At 46.6% G+C, this 25075-nt stretch overlaps 2 protein-coding genes across 2 annotated transcripts in view; one reads left to right on the forward strand and one right to left on the reverse strand.

Moving 5' to 3' along the window:
• Positions 1-2034: 2034 nt before the first annotated feature.
• LOC143766275 (oocyte zinc finger protein XlCOF8.4-like) overlaps positions 2035-25075 on the forward strand; it is a 35937-nt gene continuing 12896 nt past the window's right edge. The window contains exons 1-6 of the mRNA XM_077253821.1: positions 2035-2110; positions 6516-6666; positions 6796-6975; positions 7056-7119; positions 7203-7300; positions 11081-11171. Coding sequence (XP_077109936.1) covers positions 6589-6666; positions 6796-6975; positions 7056-7119; positions 7203-7300; positions 11081-11171 — 511 coding nt within the window. The 5' untranslated portion in view covers positions 2035-2110; positions 6516-6588. The remainder of the gene's footprint in view (positions 2111-6515; positions 6667-6795; positions 6976-7055; positions 7120-7202; positions 7301-11080; positions 11172-25075) is intronic.
• LOC143767058 (uncharacterized) lies at positions 11932-21469 on the reverse strand. The gene is made up of 3 exons (XM_077255079.1): positions 21248-21469; positions 20093-21173; positions 11932-12014 (listed from the first exon to the last, which is right to left on the reverse strand). The coding sequence occupies exons 1-3, from the start codon at positions 21467-21469 to the stop codon at positions 11932-11934; spliced, it is 1386 nt and encodes a 461-aa protein (XP_077111194.1).

Consider the following 25075-nt stretch of genomic DNA (forward strand, 5'->3'; position numbering starts at 1 on the left):
AAGTAAGTGGAACAGATTCACTGGACAGCTGAAAGAAGGGAGGGAGCCCTGGGCTAGGAGATGCAAATCCTCACCTGGTGTGAGGGGGTATGGGATATGTAGAGGGGCATCCAGGGGGCTGGTGTGAGGGGGTATGGGATATGTAGAGGGGCATCCAGGGGGCTGGTGTGAGGGGGTATGGGATATGTAGAGGGGCATCCAGGGGGCTGGTGTGAGGGGGTATGGGATATGTAGAGGGGCATCCAGGGGGCTGGTGTGAGGGGGTATGGGATATGTAGAGGGGCATCCAGGGGGCTGGTGTGAGGGGGTATGGGATATGTAGAGGGGCATCCAGGGGGCTGGTGTGAGGGGGTATGGGATATGTAGAGGGGCATCCAGGGGGCTGGTGTGAGGGGGTATGGGATATGTAGAGGGGCATCCAGGGGGCTGGTGTGAGGGGGTATGGGATATGTAGAGGGGCATCCAGGGGGCTGGTGTGAGGGGGTATGGGATATGTAGAGGGGCATCCAGGGGGCTGGTGTGAGGGGGTATGGGATATGTAGAGGGGCATCCAGGGGGCTGGTGTGAGGGGGTATGGGATATGTAGAGGGGCATCCAGGGGGCTGGTGTGAGGGGGTATGGGATATGTAGAGGGGCATCCAGGGGGCTGGTGTGAGGGGGTATGGGATATGTAGAGGGGCATCCAGGGGGCTGGTGTGAGGGGGTATGGGATATGTAGAGGGGCATCCAGGGGGCTGGTGTGAGGGGGTATGGGATATGTAGAGGGGCATCCAGGGGGCTGGTGTGAGGGGGTATGGGATATGTAGAGGGGCATCCAGGGGGCTGGTGTGAGGGGGTATGGGATATGTAGAGGGGCATCCAGGGGGCTGGTGTGAGGGGTATGGGATATGTAGAGGGGCATCCAGGAGGCTGTGTGGCTGGTTTAAGGGGGTATGGGACATGCAGAGGAGCATCCAGGGGGTTGGTGTGAGGGGGTATGGGATATGTAAAGGGGCATCCAGGAGGCTGTGTGGCTGGTTTAAGGGCGCATGGGGTATGTAGAGCGGCATCCAGGGGGCTGGTATGATGGGGTATGTAGAGGGGCATCCAGGGGGCTGGTGTGAGGGGGCATGGTGTATGTAGAGGGGCATCCAGGAGGCTGTGTGGCTGGTGTAAGGGGACATGGGCTATGTAGAGGGACATCCAGGGGGCTGAGTGAGGAGGCATAGGGTATGCAGATGAGCATCAAGGGGGCTGGTGTGAGGGGGGTATGTAGAGGGGCATAATGTAGCCCCGTGGATGCCCATCTACATACCCCATGCCCCCTGAATGCCCGCTACATACTCCATGCCCTCTCACACTAGCCCTCTGGATGCCACTCTACATACCCCATGCCCTTCTCACACCAGCGCCCTGGATGCCCCTCTACATACCCCATGCCCCCCGCACACAAGCCCCCTGGATGCCCCTCTACATACAAGCCCCCTGGATGCCCCTCTACATACCCCTTGCTCCCTCACACCATGCAACACAGCCCCCTGGATGCCCCTCTACATACCCCCCATTCACACCAGCCACCTGGATGCCCCTCTACATACCTCATGCCCTCCTCACACCAGCGCCCTGGATGCTCCTCTACATACCCCTTGCTCCCTCACACCATGCAACACAGCCCCCTGGATGCCCACTCTACATACCCCATGCCCCCCATTCACACCAGCCCCCTGGATGCCCCTCTGCATACCTCATGCCCCCCTGGATGACCCTCTACATACCCCATGCCCCTCAAACATGTCCCCTGGATGACCCTATACATACCCCACGCCCCCTCACACCAGCCACACAACCCCCTGGATGCCCCTCTACATACCCCTCGGTCCTCTCCTCACACGGCTCCATGCTGCAGCTCCTCGGTTCTCTCCTCACAGGGCTCCTCATCTCCCGCTTCTCTTCTCCACCAGCAGCTTCAACAAAACGCAGCTTCCTGCTATCGGCTCGTCATTGGACTGAAGGAGGCCCCGCCCTTTCCGGTGACATCATGACTCCAAGGAATCACTCCTCCCCTCAAGAAACCAACTCCAATCTAGACGCTAGCTGCCATTACATGTGGAGTGCGGCTCTGCAGGTGGAGGTAGGTGCCGGAGTCCCGTTATTCTCTATCAGGATTAGCCGCTGGTCACACTCGGCCATTTTTCCTCCCCATATAATAAATGGCCTTTCCCATCTCTGTGCTGTTCCGTTTTCCATGTTTCCCCCCTGAATACACACGTTCTCCCCCAGTTGCTGGTCGCTGGGCTCTGACCTGTGACCCGGAGACCCTGAGATCGGGCTCTGCAGTCCTGGGTGTCTTTGCTCTAGCAAAGGATGAAAAGCCGCCACACAGATAACCGTGATAATGCGCTAAGGACATATCATGAATAAATATTATCTGCAGTCCTATGTAACACCACAGATAATGTACTAGTTGTTACCTGCAGTCCTATGTAACAACACAGATAACACGGTGATAACTGAGCACAGGTAATGTAGTAGATGTCCCGTGCAGTCCTATGTAACACCATAGATAACCGTGATAACTCTCTGAGTACAGGTAATGTAGTAGATGTTACCTGCAGTCCTATGTAAACCCACAGATAGTAAAGTAGATGTCACTTGCAGTCCTATGTAACTCCACAGATAACAGTGATAACTCTCTGAGCACAGATAATGTAGTAGGCCTCACCTGCAATCCTATGTAACACCACAGATAAGTGATTACTGAGTATAGATAATGTAGTAGATGTCCCCTGCAGGCCTATGTAACACCACGGATAACAGTGATAAGTCTTTTGAATACAGATAATGTAGGAGTTGTCCCCTTCAGTCCTATGTAACCAGCAGATAGCGGTGATACCTCTCTGAGTCAGGACATCAGCACCGCAGCCAATAGTGGACACTGGGAGAAGAGGTGTAGACTTGTAAGGCTACTTTCACACTAGCGTTAACTGCAATACGTCGCAAATGCGTCGTTTTGCCGAAAATACGCATCCAGCAAAAGTTCTTGCTGGATACGTTTTTTCGTCATAGACTAACATTAGCGACGCATTTGCGACGCATTGCCAAACGTCGCGTCCGTTTTGCGACGCTTGGGCGTGTGTTAGCGGACCGTCGGGAGAAAAAAACCTTACATGTAACGTTTTTTGTTCCCGACGGTCCGCTTTTTCCGACCGCGCATGCGCGGCCGGAACTCCGCCCCCACCTCCCCGCACTTCCCCGCACCTCACAATGGGGCAGCGGATGCGTTGGAAAAATACATCCGCTGCCCCCGTTGTGCGGCGGAGACCACACTAGCGTCGGGAACGTCGGCCCGACGCACAGCGACGGGTCTTTCCCGACGCTAGTGTGAAAGTAGCCTTACCTGGATCAGCATTGACATATGGATGTGTGTGGTTAGATGTCTCGCTGTTATCTGTGATCCCATACCTTGGGTCAAGTACGGACTGGGGCTGAAATTCTGTACTGGCATTTGAAATCACACAGGCCCGTGCTGTCCCCGTCCCGATGAACCAGATGGGATATATTACTTATATTACCCTGGATGGAGGAAAGGAAGATTTTCTACAAGACCAATATTTCTAATGATACCAGAGGCCTGCTGGGGCAAGTGACGGAGTCAGCGACTTTGTGCTCCATCACAACTCTTAACAGTATGGATGTCATGAGAACACCGATTCTGTTAACAACATAGCAGACAAGGCGGCCCATAACCAGACAGACCCTTCTGGCATTTCCCAGATGGCCAGTCCGGCCCTGCCTTGGGATGGTTCCGATCCGGGATTTCACTAGAGGATGGTGGACCTAGATTTCAACTTTCTTTGACTCTTGTGTTCTATTATAAAAGGATGGGCCTCCACTCTATGCCACGGGTTACATACCCTAGCTGGAGCCCCTTTTCCCTTTTTTAGGGCAGCACTTCTTTTTCATTTTAACGACCTAGTAAAAGTTAATTTTTAATATAAACTCACGTTTTGCTGTAATTCAGTTGACATTGTGAGATCCTATAAATTTTGAGGAGGACATTTATTCCCACTATTGCTTTTTCTCCGTTGTATGGGGTGTCATCTACTGGCTAAGTGTATACAGTATTTATATTTTAATTTCCATTTTTATCCAAGAAGTATCATTTCTCCTTGCGGAGATAGACATGCTAAGCATGCCGAGATGAGGAGACTTAAAGCCGCAATGCTCCTCCGGGTAATATGCTAATTATGCAAATTGTCTCTTCTTGGATAACGGTCTGACGCCTCTCACACTGCCAAACCAGATCTCCACTCCACTGACAAGGGGCAGATGGAGTGCTCTGCTTCCCGGGGCTTCAGGAAAATGGCCGCGGGAGGCCGCGCGTGCGCAGATGGAGATTGTGGCGTCCATTTTCCTGAAGCCGGAGATCTAAATCTGCCAACTCGGCTTCAGGAAAATGGCCGCCGTGATCTCCATCTGCGCACGCGCGGCCTCCCGCGGCCATTTTCCTGAAGCCCCAGGAAGCAGAGCACTCCATCTGCGCACGAGTGGCCTCAGGAAGATGACCACCACCACCGAGAAACCCGTGATTCACCCGGCTCTGCTGCTCACATTGGGTACCGGGCCGCTGCGTCACCTCACCTGTGGAAGGCACCCTGCTCACGCCATACCGCTCACTGCACCTCATCATCCCCGCACCTCTGCCGCAGCCGCACCTCTGCCACCGCCACACCACTGCCGGTAAGCCTGCATTTCAACTATAAGGCGCACCCCCCCATTTTCCTCACATTTTTTAGGGGGAAAATGTGCGCGTTATAGTCCGAAAAATACGGTATGTTGGTAAATCTGAAGCGATAAGACAAGGAGTATACATGAACCCAAGGCTACAGGGTCTAGGGAGAATGGAGGGAAACAAGAGATCGGGGCGCAGATCTAAGTGTAAATAATTTCGTTCACCTCAAATATGTAGGTTAAACATGCTCACCTTGTGTGTAGCTTGCATCATAGCATATCGACCTAAAAGGTCCGAACAAGATGCCTGGTTTCCCTGGTATGCAGCAGCTGTCTGGATACAACGGATCTCTCAGCCAGGAGACCGTGAAGTGAAAAAGGAGGAATCATGCAGTCTATTCAGTGCTCCCAGGTAACATGCACCAAGCAACAATATTGCAAGTCTTGGAAAATTTATTCAGAATAAAATAACGCGTTTCAGCTATATAGTTGTTAAAAATAGCCTTCCTCTGGTATAGTACTTCAAGAATGAACAGAGTAAAGATACCGTCACACTCAGCAACTTTACAACGAGAACGACAACGATCCATGACGTTGCAGGGTCCTGGATAGCGATCTCGCTGAGTTTGACACGCAGCAGCGATCTGGATCCCGCTGTGATATCGCTGGTCGGAGCTAGAAGTCCAGAACTTTATTTGGTTGTCAGATCGGCGTGTATCGTCATGTTTAACAGCAAAAGCAACGATGCCAGCAATGTTTTACATGGAGCTAACGACCTGTGAGAACGATAAGTGAGTCGCCGCTACGTCACTGGATCACTCCTGCATCGTTCTGGAGCTGCTGTGTTTGACGTCTCTACAGCGACCTAAACAGCGACGCTGCAGCGATCGGCTCATATGTCTATATCGCTGCAGCGTCACTGAGTGTGACGGTACCTTTATATAGTCTGCACATATCAGCTTAAGCAATCAATTATGCTAATTGTTAGACACCATGAGGTGACTCGCCAGTCTATTTAACATTCAATAGCTTTCATTGCACAGCTTTAGTTCATATATATGTGAATCTAAAATAGCAGAGAACATGATAAAATATGCTTCATAAAAACTTTTTTTTTACAAGATTTGCAATATCGTTGCTTGGTGCATGTTACCTGGGAGCGCTAAATAGACTGGATGATTCCTCCTTTTTCAGAAGCGATAAGACGGTATTTTCAGTCCAAGTGCGGTTTACAAAATAATGGATCGCACTCTGACCAATGTCCTATGATGCGGCAGTGCAGATAAGTGATTTTTTTTTTTCACTCAGTGTGTGGGGGAAAAAATCTATCCCTTCACTGAATATTTATGACAGGACCTCTATCTCATCCGGTCTCCTGGTATAACAGGCTCCATGCCAGAAAGTTTGGGTCTAAAGTCTTCATTTTTGTTGTATTTTTTTTTTTAAGTCACTCTTTCTTTTTTGCCTTGTAGCTATTTGCTCCTAATTCTTCAAAATGGTCTAAGTGGGTCATGATTTTTGCACAAAAGAAAAATGCTCTTGGGACAAAAAGTCTCAAGTTTTGCTTCAGGGGTGAATTGGAGTACATTTCTGACAAAGTTTGTGAATTTTTACAAAGTTGCAGTTGATGAATCAGCCAAAAACATCCTGATTGATTAACAAAAAAACAAAACAGGTGAACACTTATAAAATCGTCACGTGCCATACATGTCAGCCTCATTTCTGTGTTCAGTGATTGCACATAAAGTCTTCATTATTTGTATTATTACATGGGATTCTTTATGATGTTACATTGTCATCTTCAGTCAGGTCCCTACAATATCGGATCCTCTCAGTGGAGATCTTCTATATAAGATAATTTTCCTGACTGACCCATCAATGGATATGAACAGGGACAAGTTGGCGGAGAGGATATTACACCTCACCCTAGAGATCCTCCTCCAGCTTACTGGAGAGGTGAGAGATTCTGATGACGTCACATTTCATCATTCTTATCTGTGGGAATAACAAGTGGACGGAACTGGAGAGGTGAGGACTCTGGTAATGTCTGTAGTGAGATCTATTAATCTGTCTCTCCATAAACAGGATTACACAGTAGTGAAGAAGACCTCTAGTGAGCGCTGTCCGGACCCTGTGTCTGAGGGATGGGGAAGACCCCTGAGCCCAATCATGGGGCCTCCACCTCACCTTCTGATACATGAGGATATCAATAACCAGAAGATCCTAGAACTCACCTACAAGATGCTTGAGCTGCTGACTGGAGAGGTGACACTGCTGGGGATGCTGGGACATTATACAGTAATGCTATGAAGGGATTGGGGGATGACAGTGTCATTGTATGTCAGGTTCCTATAAGGTGTCAGGATGTCGACGTTATGATGGAGGTTCCCCAGCCCGTCACATCACCAGGTAATAGACAGGAGTAAATACACACAGCCTATAATTATCCGTATGTAAAGAATGAATTCAGTCCCTGTATGTGTTTCCTCCAGATCTATCCAGTAAGAGGACAACACCAGAGAGATGTCCCCGTCCTCTTCTTCCACAGGACTGTAAACAAGAAGATCCCAATGTTCCTCAGGATCATCAGGTAGATGGAGAGAAGGTGTCATGAGATCTCCCCTATGATGTGTAGATGGCTGTGAAGGTCTTGTGTTCAATCTTGTTTTATCCACCAGTATTATATGTTTTACACTTGTTTAAGATTTAATTTGGCCAAGTGTGAGTTAGAAACCCTGAACTCCAGAGAAACACATGATGTATTGACACTGTCTTCTCTATATCATCCTCACACTATTGGTACTGCTCCCTTGGAAGCCGATGACAATGACCCGTGATATAGTGTGGTGGAGGAGGTGAACAAGGAATCAGGAGAGGCCATAATAGTCAACAACATAAAGTGATTAACTGAGGTAGAAGTTGAAAATACATAACATAACTGCCATCGGACTTGATGGTTTTCACATTTGGATTTGACAGAGTTTTCACATAGATGGTTACACATGGCAGCACTTTATATTTCTACTTCAATGCGATCTCATAGTCATATCAATCCATTTTTAGCAAAATCCATTTTTCTTACTTCCTTCACGCTGGCTACATCAGCTTCTTTTTCAGATGCCCCCATGAGGTAAGACATAGAATGCTTCTAAATCTTCCACACTTAGTTGACAACTTGCATGGTGACTTTGTCCAGCCCACAGCAGTCTCAGAACTACCAATTGCTCTACTCCTCGTTGTCCCCAACTTGGCTCGTGTGTGAGCATCTCCCAGCTTCCTACTAAGGGCTCATACCCATATGCGAGAAAAAAAAGGTTCCGTAATCTGGACCGAAAAAACGGACGAGTGTCATGAGAATATAATGCGCGTATAATGCGATTTTCACACCTAGCATCTGATATACATCCGAGCGATTTTAAACATGAGCTTTTACATATAGCAGTTCTCTATGTCAAGTACACATCGTTTTCAAAGGAAATATTCGTCAAAACACACATAGAAGAAAAGCCGGTAATTCTTGAATTCTTATGCGCGTACAGTAACATCACACTGACAGGTTAGAATAGAATAGATATATACACATAGAATACATATATATACAGCTGTGGCAAAAATTACGAGACCGCTGCAAAATGTTCAGTTTGTCTGATTTTTCTCTTTATAGGTATATTTTTGAGTAAAATGTAAATTGTTCTTTTATTCTATAAACTTGTCTCTGAATTTCCTAGCAATACATTTTTTTTTTTTTTTCTGAAAAAGGGAAATGGTAAAAAAAAAAAAAACCCCAGTGCTTGCAGACCTCAAGTAATGCAAGGAAAGCAAGTTCATAATCATTTAGAAACAACAATACTAATGCTTTAACTCAGGAAGAGTTCATAAATCAATATTTTGTGGAAAAAACATGATTTTTAATCATGGCTTTCATGCGCCTTGGCATGCTTTCCACCAGTCTTTCACACTGCTTCTGGCGCAAAAATGTAAGCAATTCTTCTTTGTTTGAAGGCTTGTGACTATCCAGCATCCTCTTTTGACATGGTGACCTCCTAATTTTTGCCAGAACTGTATATAGATGTCTGTGTGACATATATATATATATATATAGAGAGAGATAGCTAGAAGAAAAGACGATAATATATCTGTCGGGTTATGTAAATTCACTGCAGGAGCCGACAGGGTAGAAGAGGTGGATTGCATACAGTAAATACAAATAGAATAGCTGGATATATAGATGTCGGTGACAAATACAATTAGTAGAGTGTGTGTGCAAATTACTGTACATGTATTTAATTAATAGAAGATTATTTTGCAGAAAAAAAGGGCGTGGGCTTCTGTGCAATTTTCGCAATTAGCAGAGGGAAAGCAAATGACTGAGGGCAGATGTTTATGGCCTGGGAAGGGGATAATACCCATGGAGCTTCCCAGGCTATTAATATCAGCTCACAGCTGTATACTTAGCCTTTACTGGCTATTAAAATGAGGGACCCCCCAAATAAATGACTTGGGGGTCCCCCCCTAATTAATAACCAGCAAAGGCTATGCAGACAGCTGCGGGCTGAAATTAATAGCATAGGAAGGGGCCATAGATATTGCCTCCCAGCTAAAAACATCAGCACTGAGCCACCCAGATAAGGCGCATCTCTAAGATGCGCCAATTTGGCACTTGGCCTCGCTATTCCCACTTGCCCTGTAGCGGTGGCAAGTGAGGTAATAGTTGTTGGGTTGATGTCACCTTTGTATTGTAAGATCACATCAAGCCCACAGCTTAGTAATGGAGAGGTGTCAATAAGACACCTATCCATTCCTAATCCTATAGTTGTTACATGTTAAATAAAGACACAGCTAGAATAAAGTATTTAATGAAATAAACCACAACACAGTTTTCCCATTTTATTATTACTCCTAATCCATGCGACGTCCATGTCCGTTGTTGTGTCCCATGCCGTAATCCATATCTGGGGTATATACTGTTTTCAACCAGGACGGTAGTGATGGGCAGTCCGGCTCTTTTTGGTGATCCGGCTCTCATGGCTCCGCTCACCAAAAAGAGCCGGCTCTTTCGGCTCGTGAACCGGCTCTTTTTGGATCGTATTAGATCCCTATTGAGTACCTGTTCATGCGTCCGAAACTCCGCCCACCTACCGCAGAAACTCCGCCCACTTATTAGAGCCTATTAAATTGAAGAGTGGGCGGGGTTTTGCTCAGGTGGGCGGAGTTACGCCTCCCGAAGCCCGGGATTTTACGCCCAGTGAGAGCCATTCAGGGATTTTAGTGGCTCTCACTGGTGTGCCGGCTCCCATCGTTCACTGCAGGGAGCCTTCTCTTTGTGTCGGCTCGTTCGCGAACGACACATCACTACAGGACGGTGCCAAGATGCGACCGCCCTGGCTGAAAACTACTGGTGAATGAGATGCTGCTGTGAGCGGAGCTTCAGTGACTAGCTGTGCTCCCTCAAAGCCTGAATTGCGGTAACCTCTGGACCATGGGAAAATGCCAGTGCATTTTCCCACGGTCCAGAGGTCATCACAGTTCAGTAGTTCAGTACGGCTGCGAATGGCAGCTTCAGTGACTAGTGGTGCCGTCACTGATGCTGCGCTGCCTCACAGCCTGACCTGCGCTGAACTCTGGAGCGTGGGAAAATGCACTGGTATTTTCCTACGGTCCAGAAGTTACCAGTCCAGAGAACTACCGGCTTTTCAAAGGACACCGGTGCGTGAAAAACAGACAGCACTCGCATGGTGCGAGTGCTGTGCGTTTTTTTTTTTTTCCTCTCATCCATTGGCGAGTCTTGTCCGAGATACGCAGCAAATGGCAGCATGCTGCAATTTTTTTCTCAATTCGATTTCAGCTGAGAAAACGCAGATGAGATGTAACCCTTTGAATAACATTGGTCAGAGTGCAATCCCATTTTTTTTCTCTCGGATTGCACTCATCCGTTTTTCTCGCAAATGAGTATGAGCCCTAACCTGTAATCCCTTCCAAGATAATGCTTCTGCTACTTTCTCTGGATTCCTCTTCAGACAGAATCTGCTTTCTGTCTGGCATATGTTCACATTGCTGTAAGTACAGACAATCTGGTGTACTAGGCCTTCACAGCCCCCTATATTGCTGATGCCCGAGCTTCTAATTGTTAATCGTTTGTTATCCAAAACTCCTGCAGCAAGCATTACTTTACACAGTACCCTGGTAAGACAATGCAGTAGCTGAGAAAGGCAGCAATGTAACATATTACACTTATTATATGATCTTCAGGGGGTTCTGATCATTCTTCCACTCTTACACTTGTTAATGTGAATTGTGAAGAAGGCAGGATTAGAATTGATCAAAGATGTGACTTCTTCATCTGTCTGTGACTTATACAATATTTTTTTAGGGTGAAGATCTGACCTATACTGATACTACAGGGACATATGTGAAGGTTGATGAGTGCTGTAAAGAGGAGATTCCTGCAGATAACCACCCAAGTGAGTAGTAGCTTCTGTATTTATGTATTGACCGATTGGAACAATTATGTGTTTAATTTTGTAGACTTTCTATTGAATCTGCACTCTGTTCTGTGCCCATGCCTCACAAGCTATGCACTACTCAGCTGCCTATTTGTCACGATTCTACCAGTCACAGTGTCCTAAGGACGCTGTGAGTGACGGCTCAGCCACCCTTAGGACCCAGGGCTGTCAGTATTGTGAGTGACAGCTCAGCTGCCCAATCTGGCTTGTATGGCAGGGTCTCTTCCAGGTGTCACCTGTTCAGAGTGATTATCTGGTATTTCGCTGGATGGCAATGGTCAGACGTAGCCTTGCTCGGTGGTGTGTTTACTCTGTGTACTGATTTTGTGATCTGCGTTGCCAGACCTTGAATTTGCCTTTTGGCTACTCGTTTGTATTATCCCTTTTGCCTTGATGTACTCTGACTTTAGCTGCCTGACCCCGGATTTTGCCTCTGACTGTTCATTTTTTTTGTATTCCTTTGTCTTTGATGTACTATTCTGGCACTTGATCTTGGACTACTGATGTTCCCTGCCACACGGCTTGTCCATGAGTAGTGATTCAGCATCACATTTCATTTTTTTTTCGCCAGAAATGATCCCATTCACACGCATTGTAATCAGGTGGTAATCAGGTGGCAAATCTGACCCAAATGAATCAGTATCTAGCTAAACAGCACCAGAACCTTGAGTCATTACAGTTGCCAGACCAGGAAAAGGTCTTGCTGTGTGAAAGCTCACTAGCGCTCTTTGTTGCCGGCGGTGATTGTGACATCTGTACCTTCAGACGTGCAGTTGACCTCCTCTGAATGTGTAACTCTTCCTGATAAATTTTTGTAAAAGAAGAAACAGTTTGAGTTTTCAGCAAGAGCTGTAGGTTAATTTTTACCCTGCTACGTCAGTCTTCAAGCGATGAGTGCCAGGAGGTGGGAATACTTATATCCCTTCTGCAAGGGGGTTCTCAGACCTGGGTGTTTTCACTGTCCCCACAGGCCCCAGAAAAGGTTTCTGTTGACGCATTCTTTGACAACTTGGGTTTAATTTATGACAAACCTGACAGATTCTGGGTCATTATGGCTAAGATCATGAACCTGACATAGGGGACCTGCACCGCTGAGTACTACAGCACCGAATTCCAGCAATGGTCCACCAGAGTTCGGTGGAATGATGCGTCCCTCAGGTGCCAATTCATTAGAGGCCTTTTTGAAGCCTTTAAAGGGACTCTGTCAGCTCAAATTGGCGGGATATTAAAATGATTTCTTACCGGTCAGATGAGCGGCGTATCCTCTTTATTTCTCCACCCTGTCCGTCCCTGTTTTCCGCATTATTTTCAGGAATAAGAGTATGCGTGCGCCATGCAGTCTTCGGTGGCGCACGTGTAGTATGCTTTGCCCTACTGCGGGCAAAGCCGAAAAGCATTACTGCGCATGCGCCCACGCACTGTGTCCCGGAACACAGCAAAATACTTCTGGGACATAGTGCGCGGTCGTATGCGCAGTAATGCTTTTCGGCTTTGCCCACAGTAGGGCAAAGCATACTACGCGTGCGCCACCGAAGACTGCATGGCGCACGCGCCAGCTATGGCGCACGCATACTCTTATTCCTGAAAATAATGCGGAAAACAGGGACGGACGGGGTGAAGAAATAAAGAGGATACGCCGCCCATCTGACCGGTAAGAAATCATTTTAATATCCCACCAATTTTAGCTGACAGAGTCCCTTTAAGTACACTCTCTGGTTCTTCATGATTCCCCTTGCTCTTTGGCGGAGGCCATGACCCAGGATATAAGGATGGACCACAGAATTTTGGAGAGACGTGGTGGGCAAGCAGCAGGGTTCCTGTTATACTCCCCGGAGCGGGAGTTCACGTGTGATGGAGATTGGAGTTGCCGATTCTTGTGCTGTGGATCCGGAAGGGTTATAAGCATTTTTAACGTCAGTGTTTATTCGAAAATCTTGCCATACCATTTGGGTTAACCAATGCACCAACAGTATTTCACAACTTCATGAATTATATTTTTTCTGATTGCATCGGAAATTTTTTTTGTGATTTATCTTAATGATATTTTTATTTTTTTTGCCCGATTTGGATTCTCACCAGGAACATATCTGTGCAGTAGTAGAAATGTTGAGAGAGAATTCTTTTTGCTAAAATTGAGAAATATTATCACCAAAAGTCCCAAATCATATATGAAGGACCAAAAACTCAAAACTCAATATAGCACTAGCAGGAATAGGTTAAGAAAGCACCGTCAGAGAGTATAATCCTTAAGGGTATGTGCACACGTTGCGGATTTTGCTGCGGATCCGCAGGGGATTGGCTGCTGCGGAGTCACAGCAGTTTTCCATGAGTTTACAGTACCATGTTAACCCATGGAAAACAAAATCCTCAGTGCACATGGTGCGGAAAAAAACGCTCTGAAACGTAGCGTTGTTTATTCCTCAGCATGTCAATTCTTTGTGCGGATTCCGCAGCGGTTTAAACCTGCTCCTCAATAGGAATCCACAGGTGTAAACCCGCATGTGAAATCCGCGGAAAAAACGTGGTAATTCCGCAGTAAATCCGCAGTGCGGATTTACCAAAATCAGTACGGAAAAATCCGCACACCTTTCCGCAACGTGTGCACGTACCCTAAATGTAATCTTCATTAAAGGGAACCTGTCACCCCCCTCAGGTGTTTGTAACTAAAAGAGCCACCTTGTGCAGCACTAATGCTGCATTCTGACAAGTTAAGATGCCTGCACATGCTGAAATAAACGTTTATAAAATGTGCCCCCTCATACCTTGAAATCGTCCCGGGGCGGGACTCTCCTTCCTAATCAGACGCAGCACAGCCGTCACTCCGGAGCTGTGCGCGCCAGGCGCCGCCGCCCCTTGCTGCATTATTGTCCCCGGCGCCTGCGCTGTAAGTACGAAGGGCAGCACAACTGCGCATGACCGAAAAAAAAACTTAATGCGCAGGCGCCGGGGACGATAATGCAGCAAGAGGAGGCGGCGCCCGGCGCGCACAGCTCCAGAGTGACGGCTGTGCTGCGTCTGATTAGGAAGGAAAGTCCAGCCCCGGGACGATTTCAGGGTATGAGGGGGCACATTTTATAAACGTTTATTACAGCGTGTGCAGGCATCATAACTAAAAGAGCCACCTTGTCAGAATGCAGCATTTATGCTGCACAAGGTGGCTCTTTTAGTTACAAACGCCTGAGGGGGGTGACAGGTTCCCTTTAACCCCTTTCTGACATCTGACGTACTATCCTGTCGAGTTGGGGTGGGCCCGTATGCCCACCGACGGGATAGTACGTCATACGCGATCGGCCGCGCTCACGGGGGGAGCGCGGCCGGGTGTCAGCTGCATATCGCCCCCGGCACATTAACCCCCGGCACACTGCGATCAAACATGATCTCGGTGTGCCGGCGGTATAGGGAAGCATCGCGCAGGGAGGGGGCTCCCTGCGGGCTTCCCTGAGACCCCCGGAGCAACGCGATGTGATCGCGTTGCTCCGAGGGTCTCCTACCTCCTTCCTCGCTGCAGGTCCTGGATCCAATATGGCCGCGGCATCCGGGTCCTGCAGGGAGGGAGGTGGCTTACCGAGTGCCTGCTCAGAGCAGGCGCTGGTAAGCCTGCAGTGCTCTAAGTCAGATCGGTGATCTGACAGAGTGCTGTGCAAACTGTCAGATCACCGATCTGTAATGTCCCCCCCTGGGACAAAGTAAAAAAGCTTTAAAAATTTTTTTTAAAAAAAAAAAAAAAAACCTAGTTAACCCCTTCAGTAAACACCGTAAGAAAAAAAAAAAGGCAAAAAACAACGCTTTATTACCATACCACGGAACAAAAAGTGGAATAACACGCGATCAAAAAAGACAGATATAAATAACCATGGTACCGCTGAAAACGTCATCTTGTCCCGCAAAAAACGAGCCGCCACACAGCATCATCAGCAAAAAAATAAAAAAGTTATAGTCCTGAGAATAAAGCGATACCAAAATAATAATTTTTTCTATAAAATATTTATCGTATAAAAGCGCCAAAACATAAAAAAATGATATAAATGAGATATCGCTGTAATCGTACTGACCTGAAGAATAAAACTGCTTTATCAATTTTACCAAACGCGGAATGGTATAAACGCCTCCCCCAAAAGAAATTCATGAATAGCTGGTTTTTGATCATTCTGCCTCACAAAAATCGGAATAAAAAGCGATCAAAAAATGTCAAGTGCCCGAAAATGTTACCAATAAAAACGTCAACTCGTCCCGCAAAAAACAAGACCTCACATGACTCTGTGGACTCAAATATGGAAAAATTATAGCTCTCAAAATGTGGTAACGCAAAAATTTTTTTTGCAATAAAAAGCGTCTTTCAGTGTGTGACGGATGCCAATCATAAAAATCCGCTAAATAACCCGCTATAAAAGTAAATCAAACCCCCCTTCATCACCCCCTTAGTTAGGGAAAAATAAAAAAATAAAAAAATTTATTTATTTCCATTTTCCGGTTAGGGTTAGGGCTATTGCTAGGGTTAGGGCTAGGGTTGGGGCTAGGGTTAAGGCTACAGTTAGGGTTGGGGCTAAAGTTAAGGTTAGGGTTTGGATTACATTTACGGTTGGGAATAGGGTTGGGTGTGTCTGGGTTAGAGGTGTGGTTAGGGTTACTGTTGGGATTAGGGTAAGGGGTGTGTTTGAATTAGGGTTTCAGTTATAATTGGGGGGTTTCCACTGTTTAGGCACATCAGGGGCTCTCCAAACGGGACATGGCATCCGATCTCAATTCCAGCCAATTCTGCTTGAAAAAGTAAAACCGTGCTCCTTCCCTTCAGAGCTCTCCCGTGTGCCCAAACAGGGGTTTACCCCAACATATGGGGTATCGGCGTACTCAGGACAAATTGGACAACATCTTTTGGGGTCCAATTTCTCCTGTTACCCTTGGGAAAATACAAAACTGGGGGCTAAAAAATAAGTTTTGTGGGAAAAAAAAGATTTTTTATTTTCACGGCTCTGCGTTGTAAACTGTAGTGAAACACTTGGGGGTTCAAAGTTCTCACAACACTTCTAGATAAGTTCCTTGGGGGTCTAGTTTCCAATATGGGGTCAATTGTGGGGGGTTTCTACTGTTTAGGTACATCAGGGGCTCTGCAAATGCAACGTGACGCCTGCAGACCAATCCATTTGTCTGCATTCCAAATGGCGCTCCTTCCCTTCCGAGCTCTGTCATGCGCCCAAACAGTGGTTCCCCCCCACATATGGGGTATCAGCGTACTCAGGACAAATTGGACAACAACTTTTGGGGTCCAATTTATTCTTTTATCCTTGTAAAAATACAAAGCTGGGGGCTAAAAAATCATTTTTGTGAAAAAAAAAAAAAAAAAAAAAAGTTTATTTTCACGGCTCTGCGTTATAAACTGTAGTGAAACACTTGGGGGTTCAAAGCTCTCAAAAAACATCTAGATAAGTTGAAAAGTAAAATCGTAGTTACTTACCGATAACGGTATTTCTCTGATCCCATGATGGCACCACGGAGAGAGGGGTCCGCCCCCAGGGACAGGAAACCTACAGGTGAAAAAGGGCGTACCTCTCTCCCACATCAGTTGGTTAACAGAGCCTTATACAGAACTTCAGCTGCAATTTGATATTTACACAAATTAAACTTAACAATTTTTTACTTAACAGAGGCACCGTGACTAAAGGTAACTAACTATACATTATAGTGTGCACACCTGTGTGTGAAAAGGGAGGGAATATACGGGTGCCATCATGGGATCAGAGAAATACCGTTATCGGTAAGTAACTACGATTTTCTCTATCCCCATGATGGCACCACGGAGAGATTTACATAGATTGTAATTTTTTAGGGAGGGACCACTGCCTCTAGAACCCTTCGACCAAAGGTGAGATCAGAGGAGGTCAAGTCTAAGCGGTAGTGTCTGAAAAATGTAGACTGGGAAGACCAAGTGGCCGCTCTACATATCTGTTGTATTGAAGCGCCCGCTCTTTCCGCCCAGGATGATGCCACTGCTCTGGTCGAGTGCGCTTTTATATTCTCCGGGATGGCCGTCCCGCTGGAAGAGTAGGATAGGGCGATGGCATCTCTTATCCACCTCGCTAGCGTAGCTTTTGACGCTTTCTGTCCCTTCCGTGGACCCTGGAAGCAGACAAACAGAGCCCTATCCTTCCTGCACTCTCTAGTGGCTGACAAGTATTGGAGTAGGCACCTCCTAACATCAAGGGTATGTAGTGTTTTTTCTCCCTCATTCTTGGGGTTGGGACAGAATGAGGGCAGGGAGACCTCTTGTGTCCTGTGAAATTGAGACGCGACTTTTGGGAGGTAAGCCGGGTCCGTTTTTAGAATGACTCTGTCCTCAAGAATTTGAGTGAAGGGAGGGCCCGCGGACAATGCTTGTATGTCACTAACGCGACGGGCTGAGGTTAGGGCCACTAAGAGTGTTGTTTTTAAAGATAGAATCTTTAGGGGTGCGTCTGCCAAGGGCTCAAAAGGAGATTTGGTTAGTGCATTTAGAACAAGGTTTAGATCCCATGGAGGGGCATTATGCAAAGGAACCGGTTTTAATCTACCCGAGGCTTTGATGAATCTCACGATCCATCGGTTTCTGGCTAGATCATAATTATATAGTGCTCCCAAGGCTGCTACCTGAACTTTTAGAGTACTCGTAGCTAGCCCTTTTTCCAAACCCTTTTGCAGGAATTCGAGAATCTTATCTATTGGGATTTCCCCCCCTGGGTCAACCCCTGATACAGACATGAATTTTTTCCACACTTTGCCGTATATTTTGGTGGTTACGGGTTTCCTACTCTGTAGTAATGTGGACACCAGGTTGGATGAAAACCCTTTGCTGCTTAATAGCTTCCTTTCAAAAGCCAGGCTGTCATATGTAGGCTTTTCACATTGGGGTGACACACTGGGCCCTGGGATAACAGATTTTGCGTGTCTGGTAGAACCCACGGACTGTCTAAGGACATCTTTCTCAGCCAAGAAAACCATATCCTGCGAGGCCAGAATGGAGCTATGATTATCACTGTTGCTCCCTCCTCCCGAATTTTCCTCAAGACTAGGGGAATGAGGGATATTGGAGGGAACGCGTAGGAGAGGCGATAGTTCCAGGGGACTGTGAGAGCGTCCAGAGCTACTGGCCCTCCCCGGGGGTCGATTGAGCAGAACTTCCTCACTTTCCGATTCTGAAAGTCCGCAAATAGGTCTATTTCTGGCTCTCCCCAACGTTTCACTATTTGGTTGAATACCGACTGTTTCAGCTCCCACTCCCCCTGTCTCAAGCGTGTTCTGCTGAGGAAGTCTGCGGTCTGGTTTTCTGAACCCTTTATGTAAAGGGCTGTTAGGGACTTCAGATTGTGTTCTGCAATGTAGAAGATAGACCGGGTTTCTTCCATCAGTGTTTGTGACCTGGTGCCCCCTTGGTGGTTTAGGTATGCTACCACTACCTGATTGTCCGAAAAGACTTTTACGTGGTGGGAGCGGATGATGTTTTGGAAGTGTATTAGGGCGAGTTTTACCGCTAGCAGTTCTTTCATATTTGATGAGGTTAGCTCCTGATTTTTGTTCCAGTTCCCTTGTGTCACCTGACCGTCTATATGAGCACCCCACCCCCAGGGGCTTGCATCGGTCGTTAGGATTTTCTCTGTTGGTAGTGACCAGGGGACCCCCTTGGTAAGATTTATCGGATCTGCCCACCACTGTAGGGAGTGTATCGTAGTTGGTGATATGCTTAACCGCCCGTCTAAATTTCCTCCCAGACACAGGCTTGAACTTAAAGTCTCCCATTGTAAGTCTCGGGAATGGCATTGTGCCCACTGCACTGCCGGGATACAGGATGTCATGGAGCCCAGCAGGGACATGGCTTTCCTGAGTGTGGTGACTGGGGATGATGACAACTGTACCGCTGCCTGTGTCATCTTTTGAATCTTCCCCTGAGGAAGATAACACGTTTGTGTGGTCGAGTCGAGGACTATCCCCAAGTACTCCTGTACCTGTGATGGGACTACTTTGGATTTGGTAAGGTTCAACAGCCAACCTAGGCTTGACAGAGAAGTCATAACCAAATCCAACTGCTGTTTGCAGTGATGGAATGATGTCCCTGCCACAAGGAGGTCGTCCAGGTATGGGACTATCAGGATATTCTGCTCTCGTATATGAGCCATCACTTCCGACATTAGTTTCGTGAATACCCGGGGTGCGATAGCTAACCCAAAAGGGAGGGCCCGAAACTGATAATGTTTCACCTCCCCCTGGATATTCACTGCCAGCCGGAGGTACTTTTGATGATCCTTGTGGATCGGTACATGATAGTATGCATCTCGTAGGTCTAGAACAGTCATGAAACACCTGGGAAAGAGTATTTTTACGCAAGATTTTATTGTCTCCATTTTGAAGTGTGGGATCTCGAGAAAACTGTTTAACTTTTTGAGATTTATTATTGTCCTGTATGATCCATCTGGCTTCTTTCGGAGGAAGAGGGGAGAGTAGAAGCCCATGCCTCTTTCCTGGTGAGGGACTTCCTGTAGGACTTCCTTCTGGACTAGGCCTAGAATCTCTTCCTGAAGAGCCGACTGTTCTTGAGACTGTCTCTGTGGTGTCACCATGAAGAGGTTGTTGGGGGGAATGCGGAACTTTAGCTTGAGCCCTTCTCGTACTATGCCTAGTATCCAGGGGCTGCTTGAAATTTTTTCCCAGGCTGGGAGGAACTCTGTTAGTCTCCCGCCAACCTGGGGGACACCTTCATTGAGTTTTCTTGTTGTCGGGAGTGGGTTTGTTGAATAGGAACCCTCTGGTTTTATTTCTTTTTTCCTCCCATGTTTCTTTGTTCCCTTTCGGAGGTTTTCTCCGCATAAATTTTTTATTCCGAAAGGAACGTCTGTATGATTGGTTGGGGAAACCAGGGAAAGACTTTTTCTTGTCCTCGGCTTTCTCGAGGATGTCATCTAGCGTTGTGCCGAACAAGAATTCCCCCTCACAGGGTATTGAACATAGTTTTGTCTTTGTCTGAAGGTCCCCTGGCCAACATTTTAGCCACAGGGCACGTCTTGCGGCGTTCGAAAAGGCGGCAGCCCTGGCTGCTAGTCTGGCTGAGTCTACAGATGCATCCGCCAAAAAGGCTGCTGCACCTTTCATTACGGACACTGATTTTTGAATCGTGTCTCTAGAGACTTTTCCTTTTAATTGGGAATCCAAGTGCTCAAGCCACACCATTAGCGCGCGAGCTGTGCAGGTGGCCGCGACCGCTGGTTTAAGTCCGCCTCCTGCCGCTTCCCAAGAGTTTTTTAGAAAAACCTCGGCTTTTTTGTCCATCGGATCTTTTAAGGTACCCATGTCCTCAAAAGGTAGGGCAAACTTTTTTGAGGCCTTTGCTATGGCCACATCTAATTTTGGTGCCTTACTCCAGGATGAGCAGGCTGGGTCATCAAACGGGTATTTTCTTTTGGGGGTGAGGAGAGCTTTTTTGTCTGGTTTTTTCCACTCTCTTTTAATTAGAGAGTGAATTTTCTCATTTACTGGAAATGCTCTTTTTCTTTTTTGTTCCAGACCGCTGAACATTATGTCCTGCGCTGTTTTTTTAGGTCGCTCCTCCACTAGACCCATTGTTGCTCTGACCGCTTTCACTAAAGCGTCTGTTTCCTCGATAGGGAAGCAACTGCGCCCCCCCTCAGAGGATACTGAAGAGGTGTCAGAATCTGACGAATTATTCGAGTCAGATAGTTCACTCTCTGACTCGTCCGCACTGGATACGGGGGACTCAGGTGTTTTCTTATGTTTTTTCTTTGTGGCTTTAATGCCTTTAATGGCACTTTCCACCTGGCTTTTTATTAGTGACTTTAATTCGGATGCAAATGATGGGGTTTCCTCCTGAATCGTCTTTTTTATACAGACGCTGCATAGTCTCTTCTCCCAGGAGGAAGGCAGCTCGTCTGAACATATGGCACATTCTCTGTGCTTAGTTTTGGCTGTACTTTTCCTCCCCTAGAACAGAAAGAGCCCTACATTAAAGTCAGCACTTTCACGTAGATCACTCACCCCCTGTGGATCAGAGATACCGTCTCAGGCCTGGTGACTGTATCCGCTGGAATCGTCGCCGGCCGTGTGGTTTTTGCAGACCCCCGACTGCGTTGAGACTCTGATCGTCCGCTGCTGCTGCGCTGTACAGAGGACGAGTTTCCTTTGCGCTGCTGCTGTGGGTGCAGACGCCGCTGCACTTGTGCCTGCTCAGGAGATCGCTGGACGGCTTCCTGCATAACCTGCTGCTCGCTTTCGCTCATGGTGGCCTCCGCACTGTAAGGTGCACTTGGAGTTTGAATTTGCCACCATTTTCCCTGTGCTGGCGTTGCTTTTATGCATTAGTGCCGGCGAAACCGGAAGTGACTGTTTGCGCATGCGCCCGCCCAACTTCCGGTTCTCTGCCAGCTTCACATGAGGGAATGAATGTACTGGGACGCCGGCGCGCGCGCAGTAGCGCTGCGTTTTCGCGATGATGGCGCCGGTGAGCGCACCAGCGCTCCATTACCGACGCCCACACCGATTTACCGGTAATTACGCCGGTGTCCTCTGGCCCGTCTTACTTGGCCTTTTATGGAAAGATAGCCGCCGCTACCTCCATATTATCATTAAGAGTCCTCCGGTGACCGCCGTCACCTGCTCCTTACCCCCCCTCTCTTTTTTTTTTTTTTTTTTTTCATGGAAGGCAGACTGGATCCTTTCACTGCCTTCCTCCACTCACCCATGAGGCCCGCCGACCCCTGTGGTGGTGCTTCAGGAAAGGGAGAAAAAAGAGAGGAAAAAACCGCTTGATCCAGCCGTAACAGGGCGCCCCCTGTTAGAAAGTCGACTGCATCAGCCCCTGGAACTCCACGAAGAATCCTTCAGGTACGTGCTGTAGGTTCCCCGTCAGGGACAGGAAACCAACTGATGTGGGAGAGAGGTACGCCCTTTTTCACCTGTAGGTTTCCTGTCCCTGGGGGCGGACCCCTCTCTCCGTGGTGCCATCATGGGGATAGAGAAAATAGTGCTCCTTCCCTTCCGAGCTCTGCTATGCGCCCAAACAGTGGTTTACCCCCACATGTGGGGTATCGTCGTACTCAGGATAAATTGCAAAACAACTTTTGTGGTCCAATTTCTTCTCTTACCCTTGGGAAAATAAAAAATTGGGGGCGAAAAGATAATTTTTGTGAAAAAATATGATTTTTTATTTTTACGGCTCTGCATTATAAACTTCTGTGAAGCACTTGTTGGGTCAAAGTGCTCACCACACATCTAGATAAGTTCCTTAGGGGGTCTACTTTCCAAAATGGTGTCACTTGTGGGGGGTTTCAATGTTTAGGCACATCAGGGGCTCTCCAAATGCAACATGGCGTCCCATCTCAATTCCAGTCAATTTTGCATTGAAAAATCAAATGGCGCTCCTTTCCTTCCGAGCTCTGCCATGCACCCAAACAGTGGTTTACCCCCACATATGGGGTATCGGCGTACTCAGGACAAATTGTTCAACAACTTTTGGGGTCCATTTTCTCCTGTTACCCTTGGTAAAATAAAACAAATTGGAGCTGAAATAAATTTTGTGTGAAAAAAAGTTAAATGTTCATTTTTATTTAAATATTCCAAAAATTCCTGTGAAACACCTGAAGGGTTAATAAACTTCTTGAATGTGGTTTTGAGCACCTTGAGGGGTGCAGTTTTTAGAATGGTGTCACACTTGGGTATTTTCTATCATATAGACCCCTCAAAATGACTTCAAATGAGATGCGGTCCCTAAAAAAAAAAATGGTGTTGTAAAAATGAGAAATTTCTGGTCAACTATTAACCCTTATAACTCCCTAACAAAAAAAAATTTTGGTTCCAAAATTGTGCTGATGTAAAGTAGACATGTGGGAAATGTTACTTATTAAGTATTTTGTGTGACATATGTCTGTGATTTAAGGGCATAAAAATGTCACAAATAAACGCAAGTTATATCGAAGAAATTTTACCACTATCATGAAGTACAATATGTCACGAGAAAACAATGTCAGAATCGCCAAGATCCATTGAAGCGTTCCAGAGTTATAACCTCATAAAGGGACAGTGGTCAGAATTGTAAAAATTGGCCTGGTCATTAACGTGCAAACCACCCTTGGGGGTGAAGGGGTTAAATCCATAATAAGACAAAAAATCAGAAAAAACTACAGGACACCAAATATACATGGGATGTGACCACACACAACTCAATGTGGAGTTAAGCCGTACATAAGTAAATTAATAGTATAACCTCAAACGTTTGCAAAATAACCACCCTCAGAAAAAAGGTGCAAGCCTCAATAATATGTGTATAAATTTGATAAATATATATGCAGTAAAGTATCTCATATATCCACAGCATATGAATATGTGCAAAACAATGCAAAAAGGTCCATTTATCTAGCAGCAGCAATATAGATATAAAGTGCAAAGTGTTAATCAGCTTTGAAATGGATGTGACTCGTGCACTAAAAAATACTCGGAGCACCCCCGAGCATGCTCAGGAAATCTCAAGTAACGAGTATATTCGCTCATCACTAGTAAACACCAAATGGATCTGCAGGCACAAGAATAATTGTATTAAAATATATGTAAACAATTATTTTTCTTTTAGATAGATTGGTCTCTTATTGCTTAGTCAAAACAGAGGAAGAATCCACACTGACTAGATCCGTTTTTAAAAATAAATGTTCTTACAGTTAGTGCTTGTGAAGTTCGACGTATGCACATAAGTAAATGATTTTCCAATTAATAATGAGTCTTTGTACTATCAGACCTTTTAGGTTAATAAACTGAGTGATTTGACTATACTTGTAATTTCTGAAAGGATTTGTGAACAATCAATAAGCCATTAGTGCTAGTCTATTCATTAAATTCAAGTCTGATAGTATGGGAAAATAATGACCAAATGACTAATCATTTCCAATAAAGTAAAGTAAATAACAGACTCATGAGGGAACCAAGGGACTAAAAGAGACACTCCTCATACACAACAGTGTGCACCATTCATTTATTTGATTATGGTGCTAAATTAAATTATGTATAGTATTTGTACCAAAATATCATCAAAGTAGTATATAGGTTTAAAGTGCATAGTGCGATTGAATCATATACCGTATATACTCGAGTACAAGCTGAGATTTTCAGCCCATTTTTTTTTAGGCTGAAAGTGCCCCTCTTGGCTTAAGGTACCTTCACACTAAACGATATCGCTAGCGATCCGTGACGTTGCAGCGTCCTGGCTAGCGATATCGTTGAGTGTGACAGGCAGCAGCGTTCAGGATCCTGCTGTGATGTCGCTGGTCGTTGATTAAAGTTCAGAACTTTATTTGGTCGTCAGATCGCCATGTATCGTTGTGTTTGACAGCAAAAGCAACGATACCAGCGATGTTTTACAATGGTAACCAGGGTAAATATTGGGTTACTAAGCGCAGGGCCACGCTTAGTAACCCGATGTTTACCCTGGTTACCAGTGTAAAATGTAACAAAACAAACAGTACATACTCACCTTCGCGTCCCCCGGCGTCCGCTTCCTGCACTGACTGAGCGCCGGCCGTAAAGTGAAAGCACAGCACAGCGGTGACATCACCGCTCTGCTGTTAGGGCCGGCACTCAGTCAGTGCAGGAAGCGGACACCGGGGGACGCGAAGGTGAGTATGTACTGTTTGTTTTTTTACATTTTACACTGGTAACCAGGGTAAACATCGGGTTACTAAGCGCGGCCCTGCGCTTAGCAACCCGATGTTTACCCTGGTTACCCGGGGACCTCGGCATCGTTGGTCGCTGGAGAGCGGTCTGTGTGACAGCTCTACAGCGACGCTGCAGCGATCGGCATCGTTGTCTGTATCGCTGCAGCGTCGCTTAGTGTGAAGGTA

Source organism: Ranitomeya variabilis, chromosome 4 (genome assembly GCF_051348905.1).
Source record: "Ranitomeya variabilis isolate aRanVar5 chromosome 4, aRanVar5.hap1, whole genome shotgun sequence".
NCBI lineage: Eukaryota > Metazoa > Chordata > Amphibia > Anura > Dendrobatidae > Ranitomeya > Ranitomeya variabilis.